The sequence below is a fragment of the Phoenix dactylifera genome, chromosome 8 (assembly GCF_051530095.1).
Source record: "Phoenix dactylifera cultivar Ajwa chromosome 8, Ajwa_hap1_PhDact_Kaust_v1.1, whole genome shotgun sequence".
Taxonomy (NCBI): Eukaryota; Viridiplantae; Streptophyta; class Magnoliopsida; order Arecales; family Arecaceae; genus Phoenix; species Phoenix dactylifera.
In genome coordinates this window covers 23,244,190-23,271,980 of record NC_143197.1, presented here as the reverse complement: position 1 = coordinate 23,271,980, position 27,791 = coordinate 23,244,190, and the positions used below count along the sequence as shown (strand labels likewise).

General features: G+C 36.6%; 2 protein-coding genes across 4 annotated transcripts; one reads left to right on the top strand and one right to left on the bottom strand.

The window, feature by feature from the left end:
- Positions 1-5,486: 5,486 nt before the first annotated feature.
- Positions 5,487-8,274, bottom strand: LOC103708034 (adenylate isopentenyltransferase 5, chloroplastic). 2 transcript variants are annotated; one of them, XM_039124027.3, is made up of 2 exons: positions 7,982-8,274; positions 5,487-7,649 (listed from the first exon to the last, which is right to left on the bottom strand). In XM_039124027.3, the coding sequence occupies exon 2, from the start codon at positions 7,587-7,589 to the stop codon at positions 6,603-6,605; it is 987 nt and encodes a 328-aa protein (XP_038979955.1). In that variant the 5' UTR covers positions 7,590-7,649; positions 7,982-8,274; the 3' UTR covers positions 5,487-6,602. The 2 variants fall into 2 exon arrangements, with proteins under 2 accessions (XP_038979955.1, XP_089781116.1); XM_089924990.1 differs by lacking the exon at positions 7,982-8,274 and having other exon boundaries at positions 5,487-5,954; positions 6,055-7,971.
- Positions 8,275-15,517: 7,243 nt separating this feature from the next.
- Positions 15,518-27,767, top strand: LOC103708000 (R3H domain protein). Of its 2 annotated transcripts, XM_008792748.6 has the most exons (7): positions 15,518-15,760; positions 15,971-16,041; positions 18,442-18,550; positions 22,854-22,936; positions 24,335-24,493; positions 27,013-27,114; positions 27,433-27,767. In XM_008792748.6, exons 1-7 carry the CDS (start codon positions 15,691-15,693, stop codon positions 27,583-27,585), a joined length of 747 nt encoding a protein of 248 aa, XP_008790970.4. In that variant the 5' UTR covers positions 15,518-15,690; the 3' UTR covers positions 27,586-27,767. The 2 variants fall into 2 exon arrangements, with proteins under 2 accessions (XP_008790970.4, XP_088559247.2); XM_088703121.2 differs by lacking the exon at positions 15,971-16,041 and having other exon boundaries at positions 15,519-15,760.
- The last annotated feature ends 24 nt before the right edge of the window (positions 27,768-27,791 follow it).

Below are 27,791 nucleotides of genomic sequence, written 5' to 3'. Positions count from 1 at the left end.
TTTTACTCTAATTATGATACTATGACAGAAATATGTGAAAATATATAATCATTTTGATCATTAACTGTTTTCACTTGATATAGAAGCTCTGGTAGGTGTCCTAGAGAAATTTTCCATACCAAATTCAAGAAAAATTAAAGTGTTTGAAATCGAATGAGATTTTCTTCTGCAAAAAAAAAATAAAAAAAATAAAAAAAATCCCAAAGTGAAGATTCATTACAGTTTTGCTTCCTAAATAATAATTAGAACTTTTTTTCAATTGTGTGTTCTATCCTAATGGATCTTAGAGACAAATGCATAGCCTCTTGGCCTTTTTAACATCTCCCAAATTCAACTCGTGGGAGGAGTAAGTGCCAATAATGGTGAATTCAATCAACCAATGAGATGCACCATAGCAGGCCCTTGCTTTTATCTCATTTATATAGCTTTGCTTCCAATAACTACAACTTATATAATAGCCAAATGGGAGATGTGATGGATGATTGTCCCGTTAAATACAGCTTTATCTGGGAAGTCAGGTATGTAGTGGATGACAAAAATAATTATCTCAGATTCTAAAACTGTTGTTTGTTTTATTTCATTTTGTTTATGTTTATTAGAATTGGTAAATTATTTGCAACATCTATGATGCACACAACCCTATGGGGACGTTTGGTAACCCCAACAGGATGATCTATAAATTATTAATCTTATAAAAATATATTATTTTTCATTATAGAATTAATATTTTATTTATACTTATAATAGATTTTTTTAATACTAATAATTATTTTGACTAAAAATAAGATAAATAGGAGTAATATATTAAATATTTTCATTATATAAATATAAAATATAATAATGTATTTCTACTATAATTTAAAATTATCATTCAATAATAATAGGATAATAATATGATTAGTAATATATTATAATATCATATATAATATCATTGATATAATATATTGATGGTAGATTGATATATCAATTTTTCTGCTAAATTGAGGGGTATTTTTGTCTTTAACTTTCAACTCAGGATCATTACCTGGGGCTGGGAGTGATCTTAGATTTTCGACCTTAAGAACGGATATCTCATCACCGAGTTGGGCGATGATTTAAGGAGTGGAGGTAATTTAGGATCACCGCCATGTAGGATCACCGTGGTGCAACTAAACGCGGTATTCTCATCACCTTCATCCATATCACCTTTGATCCTGAGACGATCACTCCATATCAAACGTTTCTTATGAAAACATCTTGGTGTTGTTATAATAGAGATACTAAATTAGCATCATCTCTTCTGTATTTATGGCTTATATTTTGTTCAAAACTATAAATTCATATCATCCATATACAGTTGTGCAATAGCCCTTGTAATAATCTGACAGATATTGTACATATGGGACGTATGTTTCTGATATAATATAATGTTCAGATAGCCGGAGGAAGAGCACCATGGAAGGAAAAAAAAAAAATAACGAAGCGCGGTGCTCATGGGGCCAGCCCGCGGGGGAAGCAAAAAAAAAAAAAGCTCTTTTATTTTTTTTGTCCTTCCGGTGGGGATTGGGACCCACGGCCTCCCCACCCCACCTCGTGGTCTTTCCCTTTCCTTCCTCCCTCTTCAGCCCCAGAATTTATCGAACCGGCTGTGTGTGTTTGAGCACGGATCCACTATAATGTACCGTTTGTATGTAACACTCGATGACTACTATTTAAAAATAAATGGTGGTCAAATAAGATAATTTTACGTGCCAATCGCACATCACTGTTGATAGAGGTCCATTTTTTGATGGCGGCTAATGAAAGTTGCACAGCACTCTATAGTACAAACCACATGCTGCAAAACACATGCTGTAAAAAATATTTGATCTTGCATGTCTTCTTTGTAAGAATGATGTTGAGCATACTTTTGAAGGAGACATTTTTGTCTAAAGAATATGAACAAAACATTAAAAAAAAAAAAATCATGTCCAGATTGCAATTTTAGGAAACAATTTGCCCTAGAACTAAAAAGAACTTATGTTGAATCATACATAATTTGAATTTTAGCATGAAAATAATAAAATTGGAAATGTCATTGTGATAGCTTCCTAGAATATTAAGCTACCCAAACAAGAGAATGGATAAAGAATTTATGTTCTTTTTTCTTTTGAAAGTTATGTGTTTAATATGGAATGTAAGAGTAGAGTCAGTTTTTGAATCTACTTTTTTAGGGGCAAAATCGGTTGCAAAGGATTATTGAGGCTTTTAAAAAACTGTTGAATATAAGTTTGTCTAAAAATTTGCTTATGATCTCTATAAATAAACATGTAACCAATTGTAATTTGGTGAAATTCTCTCAGTAAATAATTTGGTGAACTTAATAGGATTTTTTAGTGATGTTTTTCCATCTCTCTCTCTCTCTCTCTACATCTCTCTCTCTCTCTCTCTTTCCCCTTGTGAGTTGACATGTCTTTCGGTTCTTACTACTGCTAGTCAAGGCTTGAAATGTTTTATAGATTAGCCTTTTTAGGGTTTTAATATATCGAAGAATCCTATAAGCTACCAACAAAAGTTATAGGCATACTTGAATCTTCTTTATCCGTATAAATTGAGACTTTGAGACTGGTAAAAGCAACATACCATTATCGTGGTGTACAAACCAATACATGACATGAAATAACTTGGTATAACCCTATTACTACACTCCACATAGGGCTACAAATGAGTATGGGTAGACTGAGACATGCTCGACCCTGATCCCGACTCGATTTCGTATTCAGATCATGATTTAGAACTAGACCAACCAATTAATTGAGTGGATCGGATCAAGCTAGACGCGAAAAAGATTTTTGACCTATTAGGTTATTTGGATATAGTCGAGATCAATTATGGTCAACCCAACCCGAAATGTTAGGATTTGGGCTAGGATCGAGCCGGGTCGGGTTTGCAATTCCAATTAAGTATCTAGATATTTTTTAATTGAAATATATTAATTAGTAATTAAATATATAATCACTAAAAATTAAACAAAATTAAAAGAGTCAACTTAAACTTGAATTTTGATTTAAAATCTTTTAATTTCATCAAAATAATTTTTTTATTTATAAGTTTAAAAATTATAATTTTTAAAAAATATATCGGTATACTTGAGGGCATTATAATAAGTAATTCACCAAAATAAGTAATGAAATATGAATTTTTAAACATAATTAATTGAAGATAGCTGAAAAAGAGGAATTGGTTTAAATGAGAGTTCATAGAATAAATTAGGAAAAATATTAGAGTGACAAAGAAGATTGTTTATGTGATTTAGGTTTTTGGATCAAGCTAGATCGGATTTGGGATGGTTTGGACCCATTTATTATTGATCCAAATTAGACTTGGATGAATGCAACTTGGATCGGGTTGAAAAATACGTAACCCATACAAGATCCTAATTTAAGGTTAGGTCCAATTTTTGAACCCAATCCAATCTATGGTCTTCAAATATGAGATTGGTCAGGTCTAATCAAGTTGGGTCCGAATCTGATCACTGGTCGACCTGACCTATTTGCAGTCCTACCTCCATAATAGAGATTTTTTTGTCTTGACTTGTTATCTAACTAAGCCTGATATATTTTATTGATCTATTTCTCATCAATTTAGGGCACATTTGGTTTGCGGTCCGAATTGGAATCGGAATAGAGTGGGATAGAAATCGGAACATCCATATCCTATGGGAGGTTTGTAGGCCATCCCTCTGCACCAACACATTCATGCCCTGTGCATCACACCTGTACTTGCTTGATATAAAAATGCGTGTTCACTTGCATGCCCATACTACCAACCTTCACTCTCTATTCAAAGTCCACGGAATTACTAAATAAACCATAGTGTGTGATCAGCATCAGTTAGCCAAGCTCCAACGGAACTTTAATAAATAGGATAGTAGTTAGCAATGTTAGAATTTATCTTTAACTGTGGATTGCCACTGATCAGAATTTTCCATTGTAAAAAAACAGGTTGGATATTAGACCGGTGAATCCCAAAAAGTTTAATATGATTGGTAAAGCTCTTCGAGCCTAGGTACATCTCGGTGATTATTTTTTTGTGTCCAAAATCAAAATTAACCCTAGATCTGGGTCTTTCTCTCCATAAAATACCGTAGCCTATATAAACGGATAATAGCAGTGGTTTGCCTCATCAAGAGCTACCAAATAGAAATTGGAAAGATAGAGAGATTTTTAGCCTAAACACATGCATTACCATGCATCGCCCTGATTATTATTCAGTTTTTTTTTTTTTTTTGTACGTGATTGTAGGCTATCTTCAAGATTTTATCAATGATGGCAATGAATAGTAAATTCCTCTATATGTTTGTTTGATTTTTTAGTGTTGCTATTTGAATTTTTTCTGCAAACAATGCTTCAAGACATGGATTGAAAGGCATCCTTCTGACTCTTCTGCTGCCATTGCTCTCCTTTTCTTTTTTGTTAGAAAGTTGTCATTACTCTTCAATATGCTAGTGACTCCCCAAAACCGTCCTAACAAGAGCATGGCATCCAATAAAAAAAGGCACTCCAAGAAGAAGATAATGATACACCATCATTTCTATGTTCCTGAGATACCTGCTTGGCCTGCTTTGCTTTTCTCTCTCCACTTCATGTGTGTCCTTCAACATATATAACAGGATATAAGAATTGTTAGGACTTCAACGTTCCTATTTCTAACGCACTAGAAAAGTACTTTGCGAGGCGTGCTGTTCCACCAAGATAAAAGATGGGCACAGCCTATGCTTTGCTTGGTCCAAATTAAAGCCCTCCTTTGGCTTCTTCCTTAGACCTCATTCTAGATGTCCTTAGTTTTGATATGTAAAATGCTCCTCAGAAAAAGTTTTGATATGTAAGACGAGGCTGATGAGGGCATGCCAAGATATATATTCTTTTGTCTGAACTGCTCCACACCACACCTCATGTCCTCATGATATTATTTTTGAGTACATAAGCAGCTAGCCGGAGGACCTTTTATATAGTTCACCTAGTTTAGAAAATTGCATCTTAAGAATCTCATCAACAAGGTGGTTTATTTCGATGGTTCGTGAAAACAACTAATATATCAGGAAGTCAAATTAACAAGCATATTGCAAAGTCTTAGCTGATACTTTTGGTATATTGTATCGATCTATGCCTCGTGATAAATCAATTTATACCGATACATTAAGGACCAATCTTATTATGTGGCTTGCATTAGCTGCACCTTTGTATCCTTATGTGATTCTATTTTTTTTTTAACATGTGTCTTGAAATTAATTCATAGAGCTAGCTATCAGGGTCTTGTGATAATATGCGGTCGCGATATTAATTCTAGAACTAATATTTGATCAACTTCATGATATTAATTCATAAACTATAGTTGCGATTCATGCTATATATACTCATGTAATCGAAATCCAAATCCTAACATTATAAAAGAATGATTGATTTTTTTTTTAATTTCTATAATAAGCATGATTAGGTTTGCCTCTTTTAAACCTGTTTTGATTGGGTGAATTAGAGAGATAAAATGAAAAAAAAAAGAGGATTGGAAAGTTCGAATCCTTTATTTGATTAGGAGCTAGAGAGCATAGTTGCATTTCTCACGTTTGGTTAGAAACTTAAAAATAAATATTAACAGAGAGAGAATTAGACGAAAAAGTTAAAATCTCTCATTCTATATGGTAGTCACGAATAACAACAAAAGAAATGAAAACAAGTGATTTCTCCATGCCTCTTTTCCAGAGAGATTTAGAGAGTAAAAAACTAGTCTATTCTCTTCTTTCATATCTGGGGTTCATTACCTTTCCTTCTTTTGGATTAGATTTTCTCGTTTCCTTTTCTTTTCTATAGTGTGTTTTTTTTTCTTTTTTCTCTTCTTGACTTGTGCATCAAACAGGATGTAGATCATGCTAACCTTCTCTGTTTTTCCGATTCTGTGCATTCTCCAAAATCCAAGTCACGTTGATTTATGAACCTTATCTAAATTAAAAACATAATATATTAAATAAATCATAAACAATTTTATGGAGAAGAAATACTAGCATCTAATTCATGACTAATTTTTTTTTATACAACTTACATTTAAAACTTTTAGCAACCGCATGCATCCATCCATATATTATTTTTTGTGAAAACTCCGCGCATATATTATTGATCATTACCCACACAAGCCAATATCTCAGTACAGATCAAAAACCATGCTCATCAAATAGAAGGAAACTACATAGTAAGAGAGACACAAAAAAAAAAGAAGAAGAAAAGGAGTGGCTTTACACTAGTACTCCAAAAGCCTTTTATATGCCCGGCGAGCGATATTGAAAGAGAAAGTAATGCTAAGCCGGGCCGGCCACCCATGGCGGTGCGGCCGCACAACGTACGAAAACCCGGGCGTGCGAGCCCCAGAAATAGCAGCCGCGAACATCGTCCAACCGTACGACCCAAACGCGCGCACGCACGCACGCACGCACTCTCTGTCTATTTAATATACTATTAGTAGGGAACCATTAACGGCTCTGAAAGCAACCACACCCACTTGTGCGCACGCGGCGCCCACCTCTGGGGCCCGCTACCCACTCACCGGTCCGTAACCTCACACCACACGTGACGCGGGCCCCGCCTCTCCCGCTCTCACACGGTGGCCCCCACTACCATGGTGGCGGCGCCGGCCTCGGTCACCGGCACCACTGTTCCATTGGCCAAAATGCTCTTCCCCTCCTTGCCGCAGCTGCTCGCAACGAAGAAGACCTCCTCCTCCTGCCCCTCATCCTTCTCTTCTACCTTCTCGTCTTGGTTCAAAAATTTCTGAACAGTCTCAATGCTGGGTCTGCTCACAAGCTCGCCCCAGGCCTCGTCCGCCTCCTCTCCTCGCTTCCGAAACACGTCGGTGGCGTCGACGCGGCGGACGTCCCACCCCGGCAGCGCCCGCAGCCGATTAATCTTCTGCAGCTGGCAGCAGGTCAGCTTGCAGGTGCTGGCCTTGATCTCGTCGATGGCCGCCTCCAGCAGCCTCGCCTTCGCCCCCTCGTCGGCCCCCTCCCCCTCGGCCCGCAGGTAGCCGTCCATCTCCGGCACGCCGATCGCCTTCCGAATCCCTCTACCGTAGTCGGCCTCGGGGTCGAATATCCCCCGCACCTCCTCCACCAGCCCGCGCTCCAGCATGCGGTCCACCCGCTCGGCCACGAACTGGTGCAGCTCCTTCGACTGCACGTCCACCCACAGGAAGCAGCACTCGTACCTCGACCGGAACTCCCTCCCCGCCCCGTCGATCAATTCCTCGATGTACGAATTCGAGCCCCCCGCGACGACCGGCAGCCGCCCGCGCCGCGCGATCGCGTCCACCGCCCGCCCGGCCGCGCGGCGGAAGTCGGAAGCGGTAAACTCGGCATCCCGGGGGACCCCGCCGAGGAGGTGGTGGGGGATGCCGCAAGTCTCCTCGTCGGTGACCTTGTTGGTGACGACGTCGAGGCCGTCGTACAGCTGCATTTTGTCGGAGTTGACGACCTCGCCGCCGAAGTGAACCGCCAGGTCGATTGCCAGCCTCGACTTGCCGGTGCCGGTCGCTCCCATCACCACCACCACCTTGCCCTTCCGAACGCGTGTTTGGAAGGAGCCCATAGGAAATGTCGGCCTTCCGGCCTGCCGGCACCCAACTGAAGGAATTCTCGGAAAGTACACCTGGTTCATAGTGGCGAGCAACATCATGAGACAATAACCAGAGCAGAAAGAAGAACACCAGAGCTATCTATCTAGAGCCTAGCATCCTTGAGCACCCAGCTTATCTCAGCAGAAGTACTCCTGTAAGCCATGAAAACCACTTCTTTTAAAACTTTGTGATCGGATACTATATGACCTAGAGAGCAAGAGGATTTTGTACATATATATGGACAAAGCTGGTTGTATCTATCAGAAGATAGGGTAACTTCTCTTTTTCTTGCCAAAAAGTAAAAACAGAAGAAAAAAAAAGGAGCTATCGAAGACGCGGCGCATGGGATTAAATGTACACTTACTGCAATTATTAGCCTCTATGTTTGCTTCTGGTTACGTTTGACTTCTTGTGTGCGATGCAAGAGTCTGTGATGGTGGAGTTAGGTAGAGAATTGAAGAGGGAGAAGGAGAAGCAACGATAGTTGCTTTGGACAGGGAAGGGGTGGAGGAGGTATCTTTCTTTTGGCACTCAGAAGAGGGAGAGTGGAAGTGCTTTTTATAGCCTCGGTTGCAGTCCACTGAATCCAATGCAATGAAGGAGAGCCATAGACTTTTGCCATATGTCTGACTAAGAGAGCATATATATGTAGTAGTGAGTAGGGACAAGTTCAGGAGGTGGCACAGCTTCACCATGACCTCTCCTTAGATATCAAGCTCGCATCTTTTTTAATTACTTTTGGGTTTGGATTTTGGAAGCCCATCGATTCGTATTTACTAGAGAGAGAGAGAGAGAGAGAGAGAGGGATTAGCAGGAACATGGTGCAAGTAGAGTGAAAATTATATGGATTCGGTGGGCTTCAAGCCGCTTACTAGTGTTGTTTAGGTCCATTTCACTCAATGTATCTTTGAGATGTGATTGGATTATTAGCACGGGTTTTAAAGTGTATAATGTATGACAGATGGATTCGAAGTGAGAACTTAGTTTCCACTTCATACTGAACCTAAACCACAGAATCGGCACCCAATGCTTACTAATTTGGGCATCTCAAAGATAAATATATATTTTATCATGTTAGATATCAATGTTGCAAAGCACGACAATATATAGAATACTAATGGGCAGGGCGACGTGTCTGGAGAGAGCCTTTAGTTGACAGTTTAATTATTAATTTATAGGTTAAGAACTCCACTCTTGGATTTATTATTTTGTTAAGTCTTCACCTAGGAGTTCTTTGGTTCTAATAGTTTTCTTTTCTCTTCTTTTTTTTGTAAACGTAGCTTAGCTACCAAAGGTTATGATTCCATTTGAAAAATCTATGTTGATTTGTTAATGGTGTGAGGGTCCTTATCTTCTTGAAAAGAAGGCAATAAGGTGGGCAGGGGCCGGGTTGTTTTCTCACAAAGCAGTGGGCAAGAAAGGCCCTTTAATTAGTGGTTTGTGACGTTCATAATCCCATATAGTGGCCGAGAGGACCTGCTAAAAGTACAAAGATATGTACCCGTTCTATACGAGTATTGTTTCGTGCTTTACCTTCCACTGGTCTAAATCAATTTGAAATAACATGACAATTTAGTGATGGGATGAAGATTTTCAGGGAGTTTGGGATTAGCTTGGGGCTCCAACATTAGCCAATGAAAGCATGGGAAACTTGAAGGTCTAGAAATATTATTTGGAATGGCATTGTAGGGCTTCTTTATATTGCATATATGGAAACTTTGAGGTTTATGTATTTGAATGCTATGGAATGTAAAACTTTGAAACTGCTAGAAATGAGAGCAAGAGCTTGCGTGTGATTTTTCTTTTCTTTCCAATGTACGTACCATTTGACAAATAGGTCTCACTGTGCATATTAAGGAAAGAAGAAAAGAAGAAAAGGAAAAAAAAAGGCCTATTAACATTTATAACTATAGAAGACACCTAAAATTTAAAATGTGATTCATATGTCTCCAAGTCATTTCCTTGATAGAACTTCATCTAGCATTGACTTATCTTGGAGCATCTACCTCTAGAATGACATTGTGTTTGTCAATTGCAAGGTCTTTGTGAGGCTCGGCCTGGTCCATTTATTAGCGAAGTCCATGTATGGCTAAGCCTTTGGGCTGGCTTGGTGTCAAAGCAAGGCTTGAAGGCATGCTCCCAATTCTAGTTGGGGTAGAGCGCTTTTTTGAGATGGAGACGGCCTTGCCTCCACCTCAAACTCTATCAAGGCAAGGGGGGAACTCTCTGCAGGCTATTTAATTCCCGCAACTCCTCCATGGGGCCGCACCCACCCACATACTTTCCTCTTCTTGTCTCTTTCTTTGGATTTTCACCACCATCCACCACCATTACCGTAGCCATAGCCAATTCTTGTCGGAGACGAGGTAACGGAGTCTCAACTCGCTCTCTCTCTCCCACCTCCCTCCCTCTGCTCCAATTGTTATTTTTGTTTTAAATTGACGTTTATCGTGTCTTGAGGTAAAGAAGAGGCCTTCGGTCAATGTTGCCGGAAGTGAAGGCCGTCGAAACAAAAAAGCCGCCCCGCCACAGCAGGCAGAGTATTCCTGATTTATCCATTAGGTCAATCTGGTTGGTTCTTTGCGCTCCGTTTTGGTGTATCAATTATGTTTCGATTCATCCTCTTCTTCCAAAGATTTCATAATTGGACATTGAACCCATTTCATATAATAGGAGTTGTAGGTAGGTCACTTCAGGGCAAACGAATAATTTATCATAAAAAGGATGAGCTTCAAAAGAATGATTTAGAGTTCTTAAAAAGTAAAACCATGCAGTACCATATATAAGATAGATCTTCTAAAGAATAAAGGTTCCTAAAAATTCTTGCTAGTATGGGTACATTTGTATCTATATGCATCAAGATGCCGATACATGAATCTCTCGGTTCGAGAAATAAGAGGAACAAACCATTTTTTTGACTCTTTGTCAAATTCGAGAAATGTTGGTTAATTGTATTTTTGTATATTTTAATATAGTTATATGATTTGGAGTAATATTTCCTATTGGATCTCTTTGAATTCTATTTTTGAAGCTAAGATAGGATCTATTCATTAAAACATCGATTCCATACCTTTCTTATGTACCCATAGGTACGATATCGGATTTGAATCAGATATCGGATCAATCTATGTTGATTGGCTGCCTCTATTATGTCCATCCTTTGGAACATATTACGGCCCTAGGCGGAAAAAGCCAATATCGAGGTATCAAACTTTCCCATCGATGTGAACTCCCAGGGAAGTCAGTTTCTTTTCCTGCATGTTCCATTCGAGAAGCACCGCCATTAGCCTATTTGCTAGTGAGGAATCACTAGAATTCGAATTGGAGACCTCCTTTATTTCACTACACCGATCTTTCTCCTATTTTACTGAAACCAGCTCCTACCCCTCCTCTTCGGCCATCCCTCCTTGACGGCCTACGATTGATGTCAAAGCCCTAGTCATCGAGAAGAAAGCTAAGGCTTGGTTCAACATCACCAAGCTCTATTTTAAAATTTTCTTATTTTCATTTTTTCCCCAGCCTTCCACTTGTCAACCCTCCTCCCTGTTTTCTTTTTCTAAGAGACATGGTGACACCCTGTTTCATCACCCTCTCTCTCATTTTCTCTTTCCTCTTCTCTCGTTCTCTCTCACCCTTTCCTTTAGGTTGGGTAGACCCAGCAGAGGGTCCCTACCTTGGCCAACCCCAACAAAGGGGTCTTAAACCACTCTGATGGTTACACAATATGTTGGCCCCTATCCTGGCTCTCATCGGGCATCACTGGACTCCATCATGATCAATCTCTGTTGTGTTATCATTACCTCGATTTGACCCTCGTTTCGTGACTTGATTGATTGGGTTAACCGATTAGACCAACTCTGGCCATTAGATACGACCATCTGACCTTGTTGCTTTCCTTCATCCTTTTCTTCTATTTTTCAAAATTATTTGTATCTTTTTTGATTACCGAACTTGATTCTATGTAACGGTGCAATCGTGCGAACAAGAAGAAGATTGTCAAGGGGTATTACACTATAATCATTTCATCGAGGCTTTGAGAGAGAATTTAGAATTTATTTGAATTTATCTGTATACTCTGAAGATAAGTAATGATCTACATTTTCTATTTTTTTAATTAATTAATATAAATTTTGACATTAGATAAATTATAAATTATTTATATGGGATTTATGAATTTTATGAAATTGTATTTTGAACGAAAAATGGATTTGTAAATCAGAAGTAATATTTTATTATGAAATATTATATTTTTTGTTTTAGATTTTATATGAAATATGCATATTTTGGTTTGAATATTACTTATATTATTTTGTAAAGAGTGTTGATAAAATTTGGATTTGGGCAACCAGTTTGACTATGTTATGGACCCTACTAAATGGGGGTTGAAGGTTGTATTTTGACTGTTCCAGTATTTGATTACTCTGGACCTACTTTGTAAAGATTTAACAGGGTATTAAGAATGCAATATTATGGACCTACTTTGCTGGGACTAAGTGTGCTAGTATAGACTTTTGGCCCTCCAAAAGTACTTTTAAATAAAAAAATGGTGTTTGGTAAAATTTTCGAAAAGCTGTTTCAGCTTTTGCGGGAAGCTGAAAATAACTTTTGGGAAGAAGCTCCAATTTGGAGCTTTCCGAAAACGCTGTTTTTAGCTTTGTCAGGAAGCATTTTTTGGACCAAAATACCTCCATTTAAATCACACTTTTTTTTTCCAAAACCCTCATCCCGCCTCTTCCTCTCTCACCCATCCTCTCCCTCTCCCTCTCTATCTTCTTCTTCCTCTCAACGTCACCGCCTCTGTTCCTTCTTCTTCTTCTTCTTCTTCTTTTTTTGGGGGCTCATGGCTGCCCATGGTGGTAGCCACCATGCCGGCCACCACCCATGACCGACGACCCCTCTATATTTTCATGAAATAAAATAATAAATAAAGTAAATAAAGTAAATAATGAGTAAGTGGCAAATAATCTGATCTAAATAAATAAATATAAAAATATTAGTAATTATTTAACCAATTTTATCACCTAGCTAGAAAATTTGTTAGAGATATAAATGGTCATTAGAAGGATGAAAAATTAATTTACACTAATAATTATAATATTTTATATATTTATTATTATATTATACTATAAATATAATATTATATTACATTATATCATAATACATTGATATGTTATATTAAATAATTTAATATTATATTAAATTATTATTCTATAATACATAATGTTATAGTACTATATTATAATAATATTATATTACATTACATTAATATTATACTATATCATATATTTATGTATTAATACATATTATATTTTATTATGCTTTGTTGTATAATACTACTAATGTCTCTTATGGTCATTTTGTCATACAAAAGTACTTTCTCAGTTTGTTTACTAAACTCATATTAAAATGCCACAGCACTTTAGAAATGTAGTTACTAAATAGCAAATAGCTTTTTATAAACGCTCTGCTTCAGACAGCTCTACTTCCAACAGCTCTACTTCCAAAAGCTCTACTATTAACAGCTCCCCCAAACAGGGCCTTACTCCGCAAGAGTTAAGTCTATTAGTCTTGTTACAAAAATAATATGATCATAGTTAAAAGGTTATTGAATCGAACATGATATTTTCAAATTGAACTTATAAATATGAATATGAATACTTGAGCCATAGTAGATATTTTGGATTTATTTATTAGATGTAATAATATCATTTATATGCTTGCTAATGGTAAGAATATTTATAGATTATCTAGTAAAGTCATTCATTACTTATTGGGTTGTTGAGTTTATTATTCGTCTCTTCTTTAATTACAAATCTAGAGAATTAGTCATTGACAAGGTACTTCTATGGACATGTGATTAGGACAAGAACTAATCGAATCAATATAGTTTAGAATTAGTATTGATTTTTTAGTTTAATTTTGAAAATATTTTATAGATTTTATATTTGATTAATATTCGGAGAATAATTAATATAAATTTTTTTGTGAACAAAAAATTATGAATATTTTTTATTATTTAGATTTATTAATTATTAAAATCTGGATCATTTTATTCTGTTGTGTTAAATATGATACCACATGAAAGCTTTGTATGCTTGTAGGGGAAATGCCCAATGATTATGTGGTGGTTGCCCCTTGCCACTTGCCTCCGATTCCAGATGGGAGGTTACACCTTCAAAACTCTCATGGATTGGTTGTTGAGGAATCCCCTTCAAATTGAAGCAGAGAAAAGTGCTCAATTAAAGAGCTCTGTAAAACAAAAAGGACTAGGGACGTGATATACATCTGAGACTAAGCTCCAAAATGTAGGAAAACCCAGGGCAATCTTGTCATGGGTTGACATGAAGTGACTTGTCAAACAGATACCAAAAGGAGCAGATTTGCATCAAATACCACCTTATTTGGTATCTTATAATTAAATAATATTATATTTTAATATTGTTTTATCTGTTACTAACTAACTATATTCCTGACACTGATCTAGTGGTGTCAGTGTCAACAGGTAAAGACAACTTAAGATGTACCTTGATGTTTACATTAATGATGTGATTGGAGGCTGAGTGGTTCAGCAATAATTGGTCTGATGCCCAAGGGGTTGGCATTATGCGCATACAAAGGCTCCATGGATTGCATTGGTATCTAGAATATTTCTATTTAGATTTTGATCTCACAATTAGTTGTTTAAGTCCACTCAAAGGGACAGGGTTTTGTTTTCTGTTTGGGGGTGGAAGCCGGGGGGGGGGGGGGGGGGGAGGTATGAGTTGGCTTAGCATCTTGAATATCCAACCTCTTGCTAAATCAATGCGGAGAGGTGCTATCATGCTCGAAAGTGGTTTAGATTGAATTCAGCATGAGATGTAGAAGATGGGCGTGTGTCATCCATTGCTCAAGAACATTCAAGCTATGATCAGTGGTGGGATGGCTGTGCAGGCAAAACACGTGTATTGCAAGGCCAACAGAGCAGCATATTGGGTAGCTTCGTATGTGGCTAATCATTCTGAAGAGATCCTGTGGCTAAGGAAGAGAATTATTCGGTGCATTCCGGAACTTATTATCTTTTGATTTTTTTGGACGTATTCGTATTCGACATATATGATACATCCGCTTCAGCAGAAAAAAAAAAGAAAAAAAAATGGTATTCTTAAGGTAATTCAACCTAATTGAAGCATCTCATCTAAAATTTTTGAGTCTAGAACGATCAAGTTTTTATTCTCTATTGTTATAACTGTCGCTTCATTAGTTTATTCCGCTCTTAAGATGAAACATTAATATCTAGGTTTTTTATTTTTAGAGAGCAACTTGCACTGGGCCAAGGTCGCAATGAGGAAATCATTGTCCTAACATCAATATCTCTGATATACACCTTGCCCATTTTTGTTTTCACTCTCTTCCCTACATTTCTCTTCAAATTTTGAAGTAAATTTCATGTGTTCAACTAATAACGAATCATGATTTACATGATAAATCGAGAAGCAAGTTAGGCAAGTACGATTGCCTAATAGGCAAACCATGACCTAAGTAGAAAGCAGACTCGATTCTGAACTCTTAACCATGCAAACCCAGACCAAACTTAGCTAAAAATTCCTCTTGTTGAACACAATTAAGGTTAGGCCGGATCAATGCACACTTGGTTGTATATTAGAAGAGTCAAATAAGATTTGAAGTCTAAGAAATTGGGTTGAGCCCGAGGCTTAGTTTGAACCTCCAAGCTATTAACCTGGGCCAACTGAACCCAACTACAACTTGGGCCAATTGGGCCGGTCCAGACGAGAGACCGGTCAAATTTAAGACGAGATCGGGGTCCCTCGTTTAGACGGCTCTGATGTGTCTGAGATCTAATCTAGGGCTGCACGTCGATACGGCAATCTGTGGTTGACAGAAAAGCAGTATATTCTCTCACGCGAAGGAATAATTGATGCCGTATCCTTGGGCCTCATCTCCTCCTCACCGCCGATCATTTCGATCTCCTTCCCCTTTTCCAATCTCCGAGAGGGAGAGAAGAGAGAGAGAGCGAGCGGAAGGCAGAGCTTCGAAATTGATAAAGTTGGTGGCCTTTTCTCACCTTCGAATCCGATGGCGAAGCCGGACTTCGTGAAGCGGGAGGAGGAATTCTTCCCTTTCTCCATCTTTGATTCTCAAAATGGTAGGTTTTTCCCTCTTCATTTGGTATATTTATCCAAGTTTTGTCGGATAAACGGTTGAGTTTTTTTCTTGTGTTCTATTAATATGAGTTAGATTAGTAGCTGCCATGGATTTTTAGATCTGTGCTTAAAATTTACTATTTTGCTATCTATTTATGTTGTTGTGTGATGCGCTTCTTCGTTTGATTTGGTTGATTTTTTTGGAAATTAAGGTGAGGCAGTGAAGTCCCGCGGGCAGTTGATTGAAAGAAAGATTGATGTTATTGAAAGCTTGGCGGGCAAGGCAAGGGTTTGATTTGTCTTCTTCTTTTAATCTGATTTGTGATAACAAAAGAGCAACTTTTGAGAAATTGTTTAGTTTCTGCAGCAACGTTGTAGATAAGGTCTTATTCTCTGTAGTAAAAGTGCATTCTTTTTGAGGTCATACTAAGTTGCTATAAAAAAATTTTCTGGAAAAGAAAAATTTTTTAACTTATGTGCTCTCAGATTTGGTTGATGTCATGTAAATAGTTTTATGCTATGTAGGTAAAAAAGATGGGTCAAGACTGGGAATTATGCAAATGAACATAATGAGCAAAGATGTCCTTTGTCAAATGACAAAAATGAAAATGCTAGGGAATAAGAAACAATTCATATCCCACCTAATTTATGTGTAATTTTAAAGTTTTCAACCAATATTTTAAAAGACAGCTGCAGTATGCGGGTGGTTAAGAGACGACATAGTGAGCATGGAGCATATGGGCTGCATATGCAAGCACATATATGGTTAGTATTTTAAACTATTTAAAATAAATAAATTATATCTAGTGCAATAAAAACAATATCAATGATATTGATATTGTTTTGGATAAATAATGGCAACATTAACAACAACTAACAATCAATGCATAGTGCTTAGTATGTAATACCTAAAAGCAATAGTCATAAGATAATTAATATTATTGTTAATATTATCCATATCTGGTCCATCCAAAACCCAGATCCAACATAACCATCAGTTTGAATCATCTCCGTCCACCTGGGTAACATAAGAATGAGCTGCATATGCAGCCCCACAATCCAAATGGACCACATAAGCAGCCACACAATGCTAAGTAAACTATCTTTTTGGTCCATACGTGGTCTAAACACAAAAAGCAATTGCATATAGGAAATTTCTGTGTCTAAAGGACTGAATACACATGCATCCACTTATGCAACATTTTAGAACACTATTTTTAACTGCATTGTACTGATCATAGGCAGTTTTAAACAAATGATCATAGTTTTTCACTAATCTATCAAAGTTTAGCATTCTAGATCATCCTAGATACATGTGCTTGTTGCTATTTAATAAGATTGTTGGATTGTCTTCAGTAATATATCATGCAAATTTAATATCATGGAACTCTATAAGGAACAAACAGATAAGCTTAAAAGTATAGGCAAAAGTTGAGGGACACATGATTGGATCCATTTCATAGTTATTGACATATTTCCATGACTGATTTTAACATGATGTCAATCCTCCACTAGATTGGGACTAGCCATAGTGGTGTTGGGGGAGACATGAGTATGCTATATATCAAGGTCTGCCAAACTGGTATTGGGATCCGTACTGGTCAATAAGCGGGTTGGTACGGTCGTGCCGGTTCTAAACCGGCACACCCATTTTTTTTGAAATATTTTAAATTTAATTAATTGCTAATTAGTCTTATTCAACTTTTTCAATAATTTTAAGTCTAGTTTGATGTTTTTTCGATATTTTTTGATATTTCTATAATCCCGTTTTAACCTAAATGATGCATCTTGTGGTTTTAAAATGATACAAAACATAAAATAATGAGTAAGATGTTGCATGCTACAATAAGCTATATGAAATATCCTAAAATCAACTAGTGAGGTAAAAAGTATAAAATAATATAATTAATTACATATATTTAAAATACAATATACATACCGATATCTAAAATCTCATCGAGTGGCTATGCCTCTCGTAGATATTCGGATCATTAACATAGTCAAGAGGCACATCATCCCACTCCTCTAACCAAGTGACGTTATAGTGCTGTATGTTCATCCTATAAGGAACGCACGTCGGGTAAATTGGTGTGCATTCCTTTGTTACGCTCATAACCTACTAGTATGGCAAGCTTCATAAGATACAATATAGTGTAAATTGGTGCTTCAATCTCTTAAGTTTACAATAGAATCAGAATGAAGTGTCAATTGATTTTCTTTTCCCCAAAGTGTAACTAACTATCAATTACACTTATTTCTAGTTGAACTGATGGATCTGCTAAAATGAGCCTTCTTATCTGAAACTTGATCCAAGCTGCATCATTTTCTTTTTCTTCTTTCTTTGGGAACATCAACCTGCATCGTTATCAGCTATAAAAATTACCTTGTTAGATCATTATAACAATGGATGCATCAATCATCCTCATCCAAAGCTGATTCTGTCATAAAATTATTAACATTGTGTATGTTGTTTTACTCAACTAACTCAATACTTTGTGCTTTCCCTAATCCTGAATTTAATCCATGCTGATGCAAGCTAGAATTACCATATTTTGGTTATAACTGATTGCAGGAAAATTTTCTACTCTCACCTGTTCATGTCAACATCTATATATTAGCTCTGTGTTAATTGTACTGACTATATTTGATTTGTTTTTAATGTTGAACTTTTAAAATATTACAGGTTAGTAATCGTCGATCACGCAGATGGTTGAATGATCGTTTACTTATCGAACTTGTTCCCCGTTTGAATGTCGAAGAAATAAGGGGGCTCTTTGCTCCACCTCCATGGGGTAAATATTTTCGTCAGATTCTTGTTCTTATGCACTACTATTTCCTATGCATTCATTGATACAGGAGTTTGAAGCCTTTTAGCTGTTGGGATTAGATCTGTATTCGCAGATGGGGATTCATGTGTTTCTGGTTCAATAAGTATCGATCTTATATATTGGCTTTTTTGCCGAGGAAAAAGGCACAATTCCTTGCTGCTGATTTTCTTTTTCTTTTAAAGAGAGAAATGATGTATCCATCACATCAATTTTGTAGAACACATTTTGGTTATGGTGGTTAATATCATGCATTTGTTTACAATGGAAAATTTTGTCTCAGATTTTGTGTTAGGTATGAGCATATTACATTTGCTTGCATATTTTATGATCTTTTGAACTGATTGATTAATGTTCTGTTTCGAATGCCAATCTTAACTTTTTATTTGACTGAGAAATTCACATTTTTTTTGAGTGCTGATTGTACATTGTACATTTAGAATGTGTTTGAAATGTTATCATTTTTATCTTAATGGTGTGTAAAAAGTATTTTAAAAGTTTACAGTTCTCTTACTCTACATATGAATTATGCATGTATTTGTTTTGAGTGTGCACAGATTTGCATGTGTTGTATGCAAATTCTTTTAGTTCTTAATTTAAAAATGATGGAGAAGGAAAATAAAAGAAATGCCAAATTTATATTACAGAATGCTGTTATGACTGTTACGGTGCATATATTATTATGTCGGACATGGATTATAAGTATCCTATAAATATTTCTCATTCTTTTCTTATGGTATACTTGCTATCATGTTGCTTGCGTCACCTTCATGTTATGTACATATATTGTTCTGCCATTCTCATTATTACGTTGTTCACCAAAAGAGCTTTAAGAAGACAAATGGTTCAAACTTCAGTCTTTAAAATACATGTAATTAGAGTTATCCAAATCTTCCATGAGAGCTTGATTGATCAACTTCTAAGGATCGAACCATTTGTTTCTTGAATCTACTATTGAATTTACTTGCTATGCCATTCTCTTTGTCCTTTTACCATCACAAGATGGAGATAGTCTAGGCAGCATCGTAAACCAGCAGTCTCAATCTTGGCTGTTTTGTTCGATTTTAGACTTCCATTTGTGGTCCATAGGTGAGTCTTGTAGCGGTGCTGAACTTTTCAAAAAAGGTGGAAAATCCCCTTCTACATTATTTTTATTGTACTAACACAATGGTCAGAATAGCAAGTTGTTTTGCCTTGCTAGTGTCTTAGAAAATGACATTTTAATCTTATACTCCAACCGTTTTCTTTTGACCCATTGCACTTCTTCTCAATTGTCATTTCTCGAATTGATTGGATACTTGAAAGCAGTGAGTTTTCTATCTGTTGGTCTCTTGTTTTACTTGATAGCTTTGATCTGCTTTTTAGCATGTGTACATTTGCTAGCACTGGTTCACAATTATTATCCTGTTGACTAAAAGTTTATAATGGAACCTTTGATTCATTTCCATCCACTTCGAGGCATTAATTTTGCGAAATGGTAGTCAGAGCTGATGATTGGGTATCAATTGCCTTGTTTTCTTTGCAAGTCTAATACAAAAATGCCCAATTTCTTTTTGGATCTTTTTTAAAGTTCAATGCATAGCCTTCATGCTAATTTTGAACATCAAGTGCAGGATGTTAGTAAAAGATGCTTGTTGTTCATTAGTACTAAGCAATTGCCTTCCCTTGTATCGATTCTTGGAGATTATTTGACCTTAATTATTGAGGCCTCTTTCTTTCTTTACAGAATTTTTAAAGGTCGTATCTCTCATTATTGGGCTATGCCTCTCCTTCAAAAAGATCCTTGACACACCCCATAACTTATTTGCCATTATTTGTTATGTGTAATTTGACACTTGAGATCCTTTATGCAACAGCTTTGATGCTCTATGGTGCCAAGTGTCAAAAAAATATAATTCCTTTAAAATTTAATCTTGAGGAGATATCAATATTTTGTTTTAATGGCTTGCGATCCCACTTCTCAGGCTGGCTGTTATTATCTATCATTTATAGGTGGTGCATATTGATTATTGTGCTATAATATAATTTGACGTTTGTATCATTAGGTGTCAGCGTCATGAGTTTTCAGATTCTATGGCAATGCGATATTAGTTAGGCAGTTGTGATTTGTAGTCCCATGCATTGGATCACTAACTTATCCACAAGTTAATCTTTTACTCCAGAGAGATTGGGATGTTTAGGGCGCCATTTTTTGCCCTGGTGCCTGTCAATTCCACCATGTGCATGTTTATCATCATTTTCTTCTTCTTTTGCTGCTCTTTTCCGTTTCTTATGCACCTTAGGGTGAAATGCTGAAGTTTAAGCTTTTGTGTAGCCATCGTTTGCTTTGTGTTCTCTGCTACTTTTAAGGCTTATTTTTGCATATTTTAGAGTAAGATCTACTTTAGGGGTCTTGGCAGACAGCCCTTAGAATGCAGAGATTGTTGTCTTGCCTGCCGTTTAGCACTTTTGGATTCTGCTAGCACAGTTTTTAGTGAGCTCTTTTAAGCAGTAATGCAAATAATCTGGCTATTCTATTGAAATGTGCACCTAGCTTGTGAAGAAGTAGCTTCACTAAAGGGCCATCTACTGTTGCAGATATTCTGGATTTGCCGATGTAATGAGACTCCACCGCATGAAGCCACCATATTGTGACATATTCTTGATTGCCTAGGCCAGAGGGAGCTGCTGCTTTAGGCTTTTACCTAACTTCACTTAGCTATGTTTGCCTTGTGGAAGTAACTTGCATAGTTGCATCCTAGATTCATCTTAGAATATTACTTCTGGTGCAGCACTTGTGGCTCGTCTATTGCCATCCTCACTTACAAACTATTGTTGATAATGGTTCCCATCTATCAATTTTTCATTTAGACAGTACTTGTGAACATCTCATTGTACTTCATGTCAGTCATATTGGTCTGTGTTTAGTTCCCTATGTCACATATTGGGTTGTCATTAGGAATTCTGTTACTTGTTAAGTTATGCTTCATGGACTGATTGCATTTTTTAGTTCTGCCCTGCAAAAACCTATGTGTCTTCTCTGTTCTCTTTTTTGTTACTTGGTACGTATGCTGGGTTCACTGTCTACACCTACGATATAGTTTATAGTGAAGTTCTTTGTTCCATAACTCAGGGCACTTACGCCGTCGTCTCCAGTTCCTAAATTTGTCAGGAAATCATCCTTTATTTGATTCCTGTACAACTTAATTTAGTACATACCGACTGACATGTCCCCCTCACAAGAGCGTAAGTAACATTATATTTTGTTTGTCGGAGTCTATATATCTATAGCATCTTATGTCGTGAGCCTGTCAGTTTGACAAAAAATTAGCTATCACAGGTCCTACTATATCCCCCTAAGTGCTAAAATTTTCTGTTAGATTTGGAGGTGACTACTTATCCTATGCTCCTATTAGGAACCTTCTATCGATTCTTTTGTCAAGATGCCCATTACTATAATGGTATTGCTGAGTACAAAGTCTGTAAGGTAACAATATAGTACCAATATTGACACAAACCTTGGCGTTGCCATTTTGACAACAACCACTATAACTTCCTCAAGACAACTTTTTTGATTCTCCATTTTTGCCCTATTTCCTACTTCATTTTTGGGAACTATTGTCATAATTGTCATGCATCTCATCAATATATATTTTCCAATTTTACTGTGTGCATCTTATTCTTTTTAGTGATTTCACACTTAGCTGCCATTATTTTCTCATCATTGCCTTTGTTTGTACCTACTTTTTTTTAGCCAACCGCTATAGGAGCCTTGCTCACAGCTTGATTAGCTATTTTTGTTTCTTATATGGAGTTTTGAGTGTATTAGGCGTATCTACTTTAAGTGTTACGCATTTAAGGTCTTTATAAAGTTATATCACTTAATCACCTTAACATGCTCATTGCTCTCCCCTTTTTGCCTCCTCTTTCCACCTTTAATAGCTTTATCTTCTCTGACTGTTTTTCCAACTTCTTGTTTGAGTCTTCACCTCATATTACTTTTGTTGGTCCTTCAAACAAATTCCCATTACTGGTCATAGTTGACCTAAGATATTGATTCTTGATAGATTTGGGGATGTATTCCACCAACTTGCCGTTGTTTTACCCCTAGATGGCGACCCTAGAAACATAAATGCCACTTATTTGTCATCTTGGTGAAAATTTCTTCTGAGTCACAAGCTCTACATGCTTTACTTATAATTGATTGTTCATTGTTGCAATCATTATTCATCAGATTTTTAGTCGTTCAATATAATGTGATATGTGGTCTCATCAACTTGTTTCTTGATAGGGGACAGCACACCATTGTCGGCATTTTGCATGACAAATGTTGGAGAATGGGATGCATTTAGGAATGTTGATATGGATGTGGAGGTTTGTTACTTTACTGTTTCTTTTGTGAAGTGTATATGTTCATTACTTGTTTTCTTGGGTATGAAAGTAACTCATCAAAATTTTAGAATGTGGAGATTGCTGGGAACCAAATTTTAGACTAAAACTTTATGAATTTGCTATAACGCTAACCTCAACTTTCTAGATTCAGTGATTTGATAAAAGGGATCATTGAAGAGAAAAATAAATCACTTATACTAAAATTGATCAACATTTTTACAGGCACATAGCATTTGGTCATTTGTGATGTTCGCATCATGTTCTTTTATTATGTGCTCATGCATGTGTGATATCTATAGATTATATGCATAGTCCATATGAATTTGCTTTAACACTTACTCCTTAAATTTGATGGTAATAATCCTGGATCTTTATCGCTGGAACTGCAAAAGAGGTTTTAATTTTTAGAGGCACATCATGCATGGGCTTATCATCTTTGTTGGATAGTGTTCAGACTTCATCTTAATCAATGCACTTTCACCCACTTGCCTCTCTGTGTCGTCACGATATTTCAGCATGCACTTGTTGGCTATAGCCAAAGTTTGCCAGCGCCATTGGACTTTTCTTCAGCTTCCATAGACTCTAGACTTGTGTTTGGACCATACTAGCCTTTACTTCTTTTGTTGTAAGTGTTCAGACTTCATCTTAATCAATGCACTTTCACCCACTTGCCTCTCTGTGTCGTCACGATATTTCAGCATGCACTTGTTGGCTATAGCCAAAGTTTGCCAGTGCCATTGGACTTGTGTCATATTAGGATCAAAAAAAATCCAGAAAACCTTCCTTCGCTAAACCATTATTAGATCCAAAACTAACAAATGATGGATTATTTTTCAGCTCACTACCATTTCTGGTCTTCTGGCCTTTTTTGTAATATCCCTATAATTGTGAGAATTGCTTGCTTCCTCTTTAACCAGTATAATGTTTGAATCCAAAGAAAAAGAAGTAGAAAAATCCTAGGCAAAGCAGCCAATTGGAGTTGAATCGCAGTTTGCTCTCTAATTTTCTGGCCTATTACTTAAGGCTAGTTTCTTGAGCTGTTTTATAGGTATTCAGTCCATTGGTTGAGCCTTCCATGTATTATTTGATGAGTGCCCTGGAACCTATTGTTAATTAGCTAGTCAGCACCGGTCTGGATCATTCTTTAATCTTTGTTTGCTTGAGGGTAAGCCCTAATCATTTTTTTGTAGTCTATTGTCAAGGTTTGACTTGGCTGCAGTTTGGGAAATTATTGATAATGTCACTTCATATGTAATCACTTAATATAGTGCCTTTTGCTTTAATGAGTACTCTTTAGTATCGATGGTAAGATATATAAGTATCACATTTTGTTACAGCAGTTTAGCATGTCAATAATTACAATTCTGATTTTTGTGTTAGGCAAACATGATACAAGCCTTGGAAAAATCTTCAACAAAAAGAAAAGGCCATGTTGATAATGATAAGAAGATTGCATTGAATGCATGGCATCGGGTAGATTGCCGAACAAGAGAAGCACTGCGGCGTAATTTCCTATCCGAACTGGTTGAGAGTTATGAAGTAAGTTGTTTAATAAATTATATATTTGATAAATTTTTGGAGCCCCAGCTACATTTGTATACTTCTTGACATGTTTTTCCAACATGATGTCGATCATCTGTTTTCCTTTTCAGAATTGAATATGTGCTACACATTATTTGATTCTGTTTTTCACTATGTACTTCAACTTTTTCCGATTCTGATTAAACTTTGTTTCCTGATGGTTAGGAAGTAGAAAGGTGGATGAGTTGGCATGAGTAAATTGATGGCCTACGGGTTTATGAGTGTATATATGTTGAAATGTTTGCTTTTCTTGTTCATATTTAATATTTTGATGCCAGAGCTTAAGGAAGGCTCAACATCTTTTTCGCTTTTTAACACATTGTACATTTTTGTATCTTCAGAGACATCTGATAGACTTGGAAAACTTCAGAGAAGATCATTAGGGTGATAGGGTCCTCGTGCAGGGATGGTGTGCACAATTTTTGAAACATAGTGAAAAAACTTTCTAATCTGTTTCGGTTAAATTTGTGGATCCTTTTTTGCCTCATTCTTGTTGAGGACTACATTTTGAAGTTTAAACCAACGGATTTCTTTTTGTTCCTTCCTCCCTCAACTTTTTTAAACTTGGTTTTTCCTTTTTGACTTTCAAATATTTCAATAATATCATTTTCTCTATTATTTGATCCAACTATGAGGACCGTTGCCACCAACTTCTCTTCAGTCGTTGTGTATGATCCTGATCAATACTCCACCACTTTACATCTTTTTGTCTAACTCATGAGAATCCTTTATCTTACATATTTGACTCTATCTTTATGGTACTTTTGTTCCTAGTTTGTTGAGTGCCTCCTTTCATTGTATTTTCCCCTAAAGCTGTGAATAGTGCTTGTTTTGGGACAAATAAATCATCCATTCACATTGTTTTAGTATTTAATCTTTGTTTTTGAAACCCTTAATCTTTAATGGGTTTGACTTATATAAATCCAGCAACTAAAATTGTTTGTGTTTCTAGACATGAGGGGTATTCAGCAAAATGGCCAATTGCTCTTATATTTGAAGTGCTCGCACTTCTTTTCTTCCACTTATTTTGCAGCTTTAAACTCACCCCAAAAGGCAGAAGAATTAGTTGAAAGAACACAAGGAAGACCAAATTTCATGTATGAGGTGTGTATATGGTCTGAACCACCTTTTGGGGTGAGTTTAAATCCCTTTTCTCTTCTGCCTAATTCTTCATCTTTCTAAACGTTCTCTTCCATCCCGCGGACATTATTGTCGCTCTGATACCTTCAACCCTTCTCCCATGGATGCCAGACATGTTAGGCCCTCCAAACACTATAGCCAGCCACTTATCTTGCTTCCAGTTTGAGCCCAGGCTTGTATTAAATTTTTGAATGCTCAAAGATTATAATTTTTTGGTATAAGGCTCAAGCTTGATATTTAAACCATATAAATTAATCAAACATCAGGCGCCATACTAAAGATGTTTACTATTGCTGATTTCTGAAAAGCTGGACCTTACTTCTTGACTGTACTGCACATTCAAAGAATCATATAACCCAAGCTATATGGGGCAGAATTGTGACAAATTAAGGGACCATATGATGACTATAAGATACTGAGAAATAATCTATGGGAATGAGTGATATGGTCTTGAAATTTTGGAATTTAGTTGCACCAGATTGCTCCACATCAGCTGGTAATGCTTCACAACCACATCAGGAAGTGATATGGTCTTAAAATGTTTGAATTGAGTTGCACCAGATTGCTCCACATCAGCTGGTAATGCTTCACAATCACTTGATGAAGTGATATGGTCTCGGAATTTTTGAATTCAGTTGCACCTACACATCAGCTGGTAATGCTTTGCACTTACATCATGATGGTATTTTGTGATATTGCACAAAATACTGAACACAATGGGATAGCTCTTGCTATTGGTGTGATATCCACCTGCTACACGGTACCAATTCTTTATGGTCTTACAAACCATAGAGTACAGAATAGTTTCCCATGAGAACATGTAAATTGCTCATGCATAAAACCTAGAATAAACAATCGCTAATTTTTCAAGGTTCTATTATATTTCTAGTTTCCTAATCTTATTTATATTAAATTTGTTGTTCTTTTGGCAGTTGTTATTACATAATGTACATAAAACTTATACCATGACATTGGATATCATATGTATCAGCAATCAAGCTAACCATAACAAGTGCCTATATTTAAAAGCTTAGGGCTTGTCACTGGTTTTGGCCGGCTACATATGTCAAACAACTACATTAGTTATCATCATCAATATTAAAATTATTATCATATTTGCAAGTTCAGAGAGTTAGGATGTTAAGGTCGATTTCAATTTGTGGACCACATGATAATGCTTGTCTTGTTGCAATTATAATATCAGAGTTCGAACAAGCTAGAAGCTCTGAACCAAGGATTTTGTTTTACTCTTATGTTTTTCTCCATCTTTAGGGGACATTCACATGTTTGAATGCTTGCTTTGCTTATATCCGCACTAAATTTTATCAACTCTGAAGGAACACGTACGGGCATTCATCAAGGATAGTGGAGATGGCGATGTGCTTGTGCTACATGTTCAAGATCCATTTCACAGACTGTTGCTGCATGGTGTATGCGAGGTAATTATTTCTTTGTTGTGTTTGCAGAACCATGATCACGTCAAAACTTTATATTTGAACTGCCGACTGTTTTCACGGTTAAGCCTTCACTAGTTGGAAGTGGATAGCACTGGCACTATATGATGCCACTTTTTCTGCTTTCAAAAGAATTAACATGGACTGTAAAACAGGCGTTTACTTATGTTCTTTGCTTTTACTAAATTTTAGAAATAAAGGTATTGTATAGGAACCAGATTGGTCGATAACTATCCTTTTGAACTCATAATACTCTTGGGCTTCATTGTTTAAATCCGAGCCTTTTCTTTGCTTTATATACAGTTCTACAACCTGATCTCTGTAACTGTTTCAACTGCGCCGGGTGCAATGCGGTGGAAGATGACAAAGATTAAGAAGAAATTGGGTTCTCAAGAGATACCCCCAAATATCACACTTGTCCAATTTCTTAAAATGGCAAAGGATGGGCTTTTATAGTGTGCCTTAGGGGGAGAAACCCTTTGTATATTGATTGATTATAAATGTGATCAATTGCAGATGTAAATTATTTATCCCACGAAGCTGTTGGCTCAGTAGTCGGACAAAATTCTACTTCAGATGCAATGCTAGATTTAAGCAGCTACAGCTTAATAAAATAATACACATTCATGTTCATGGAATCATGCATTGTGATGATAGCTTCC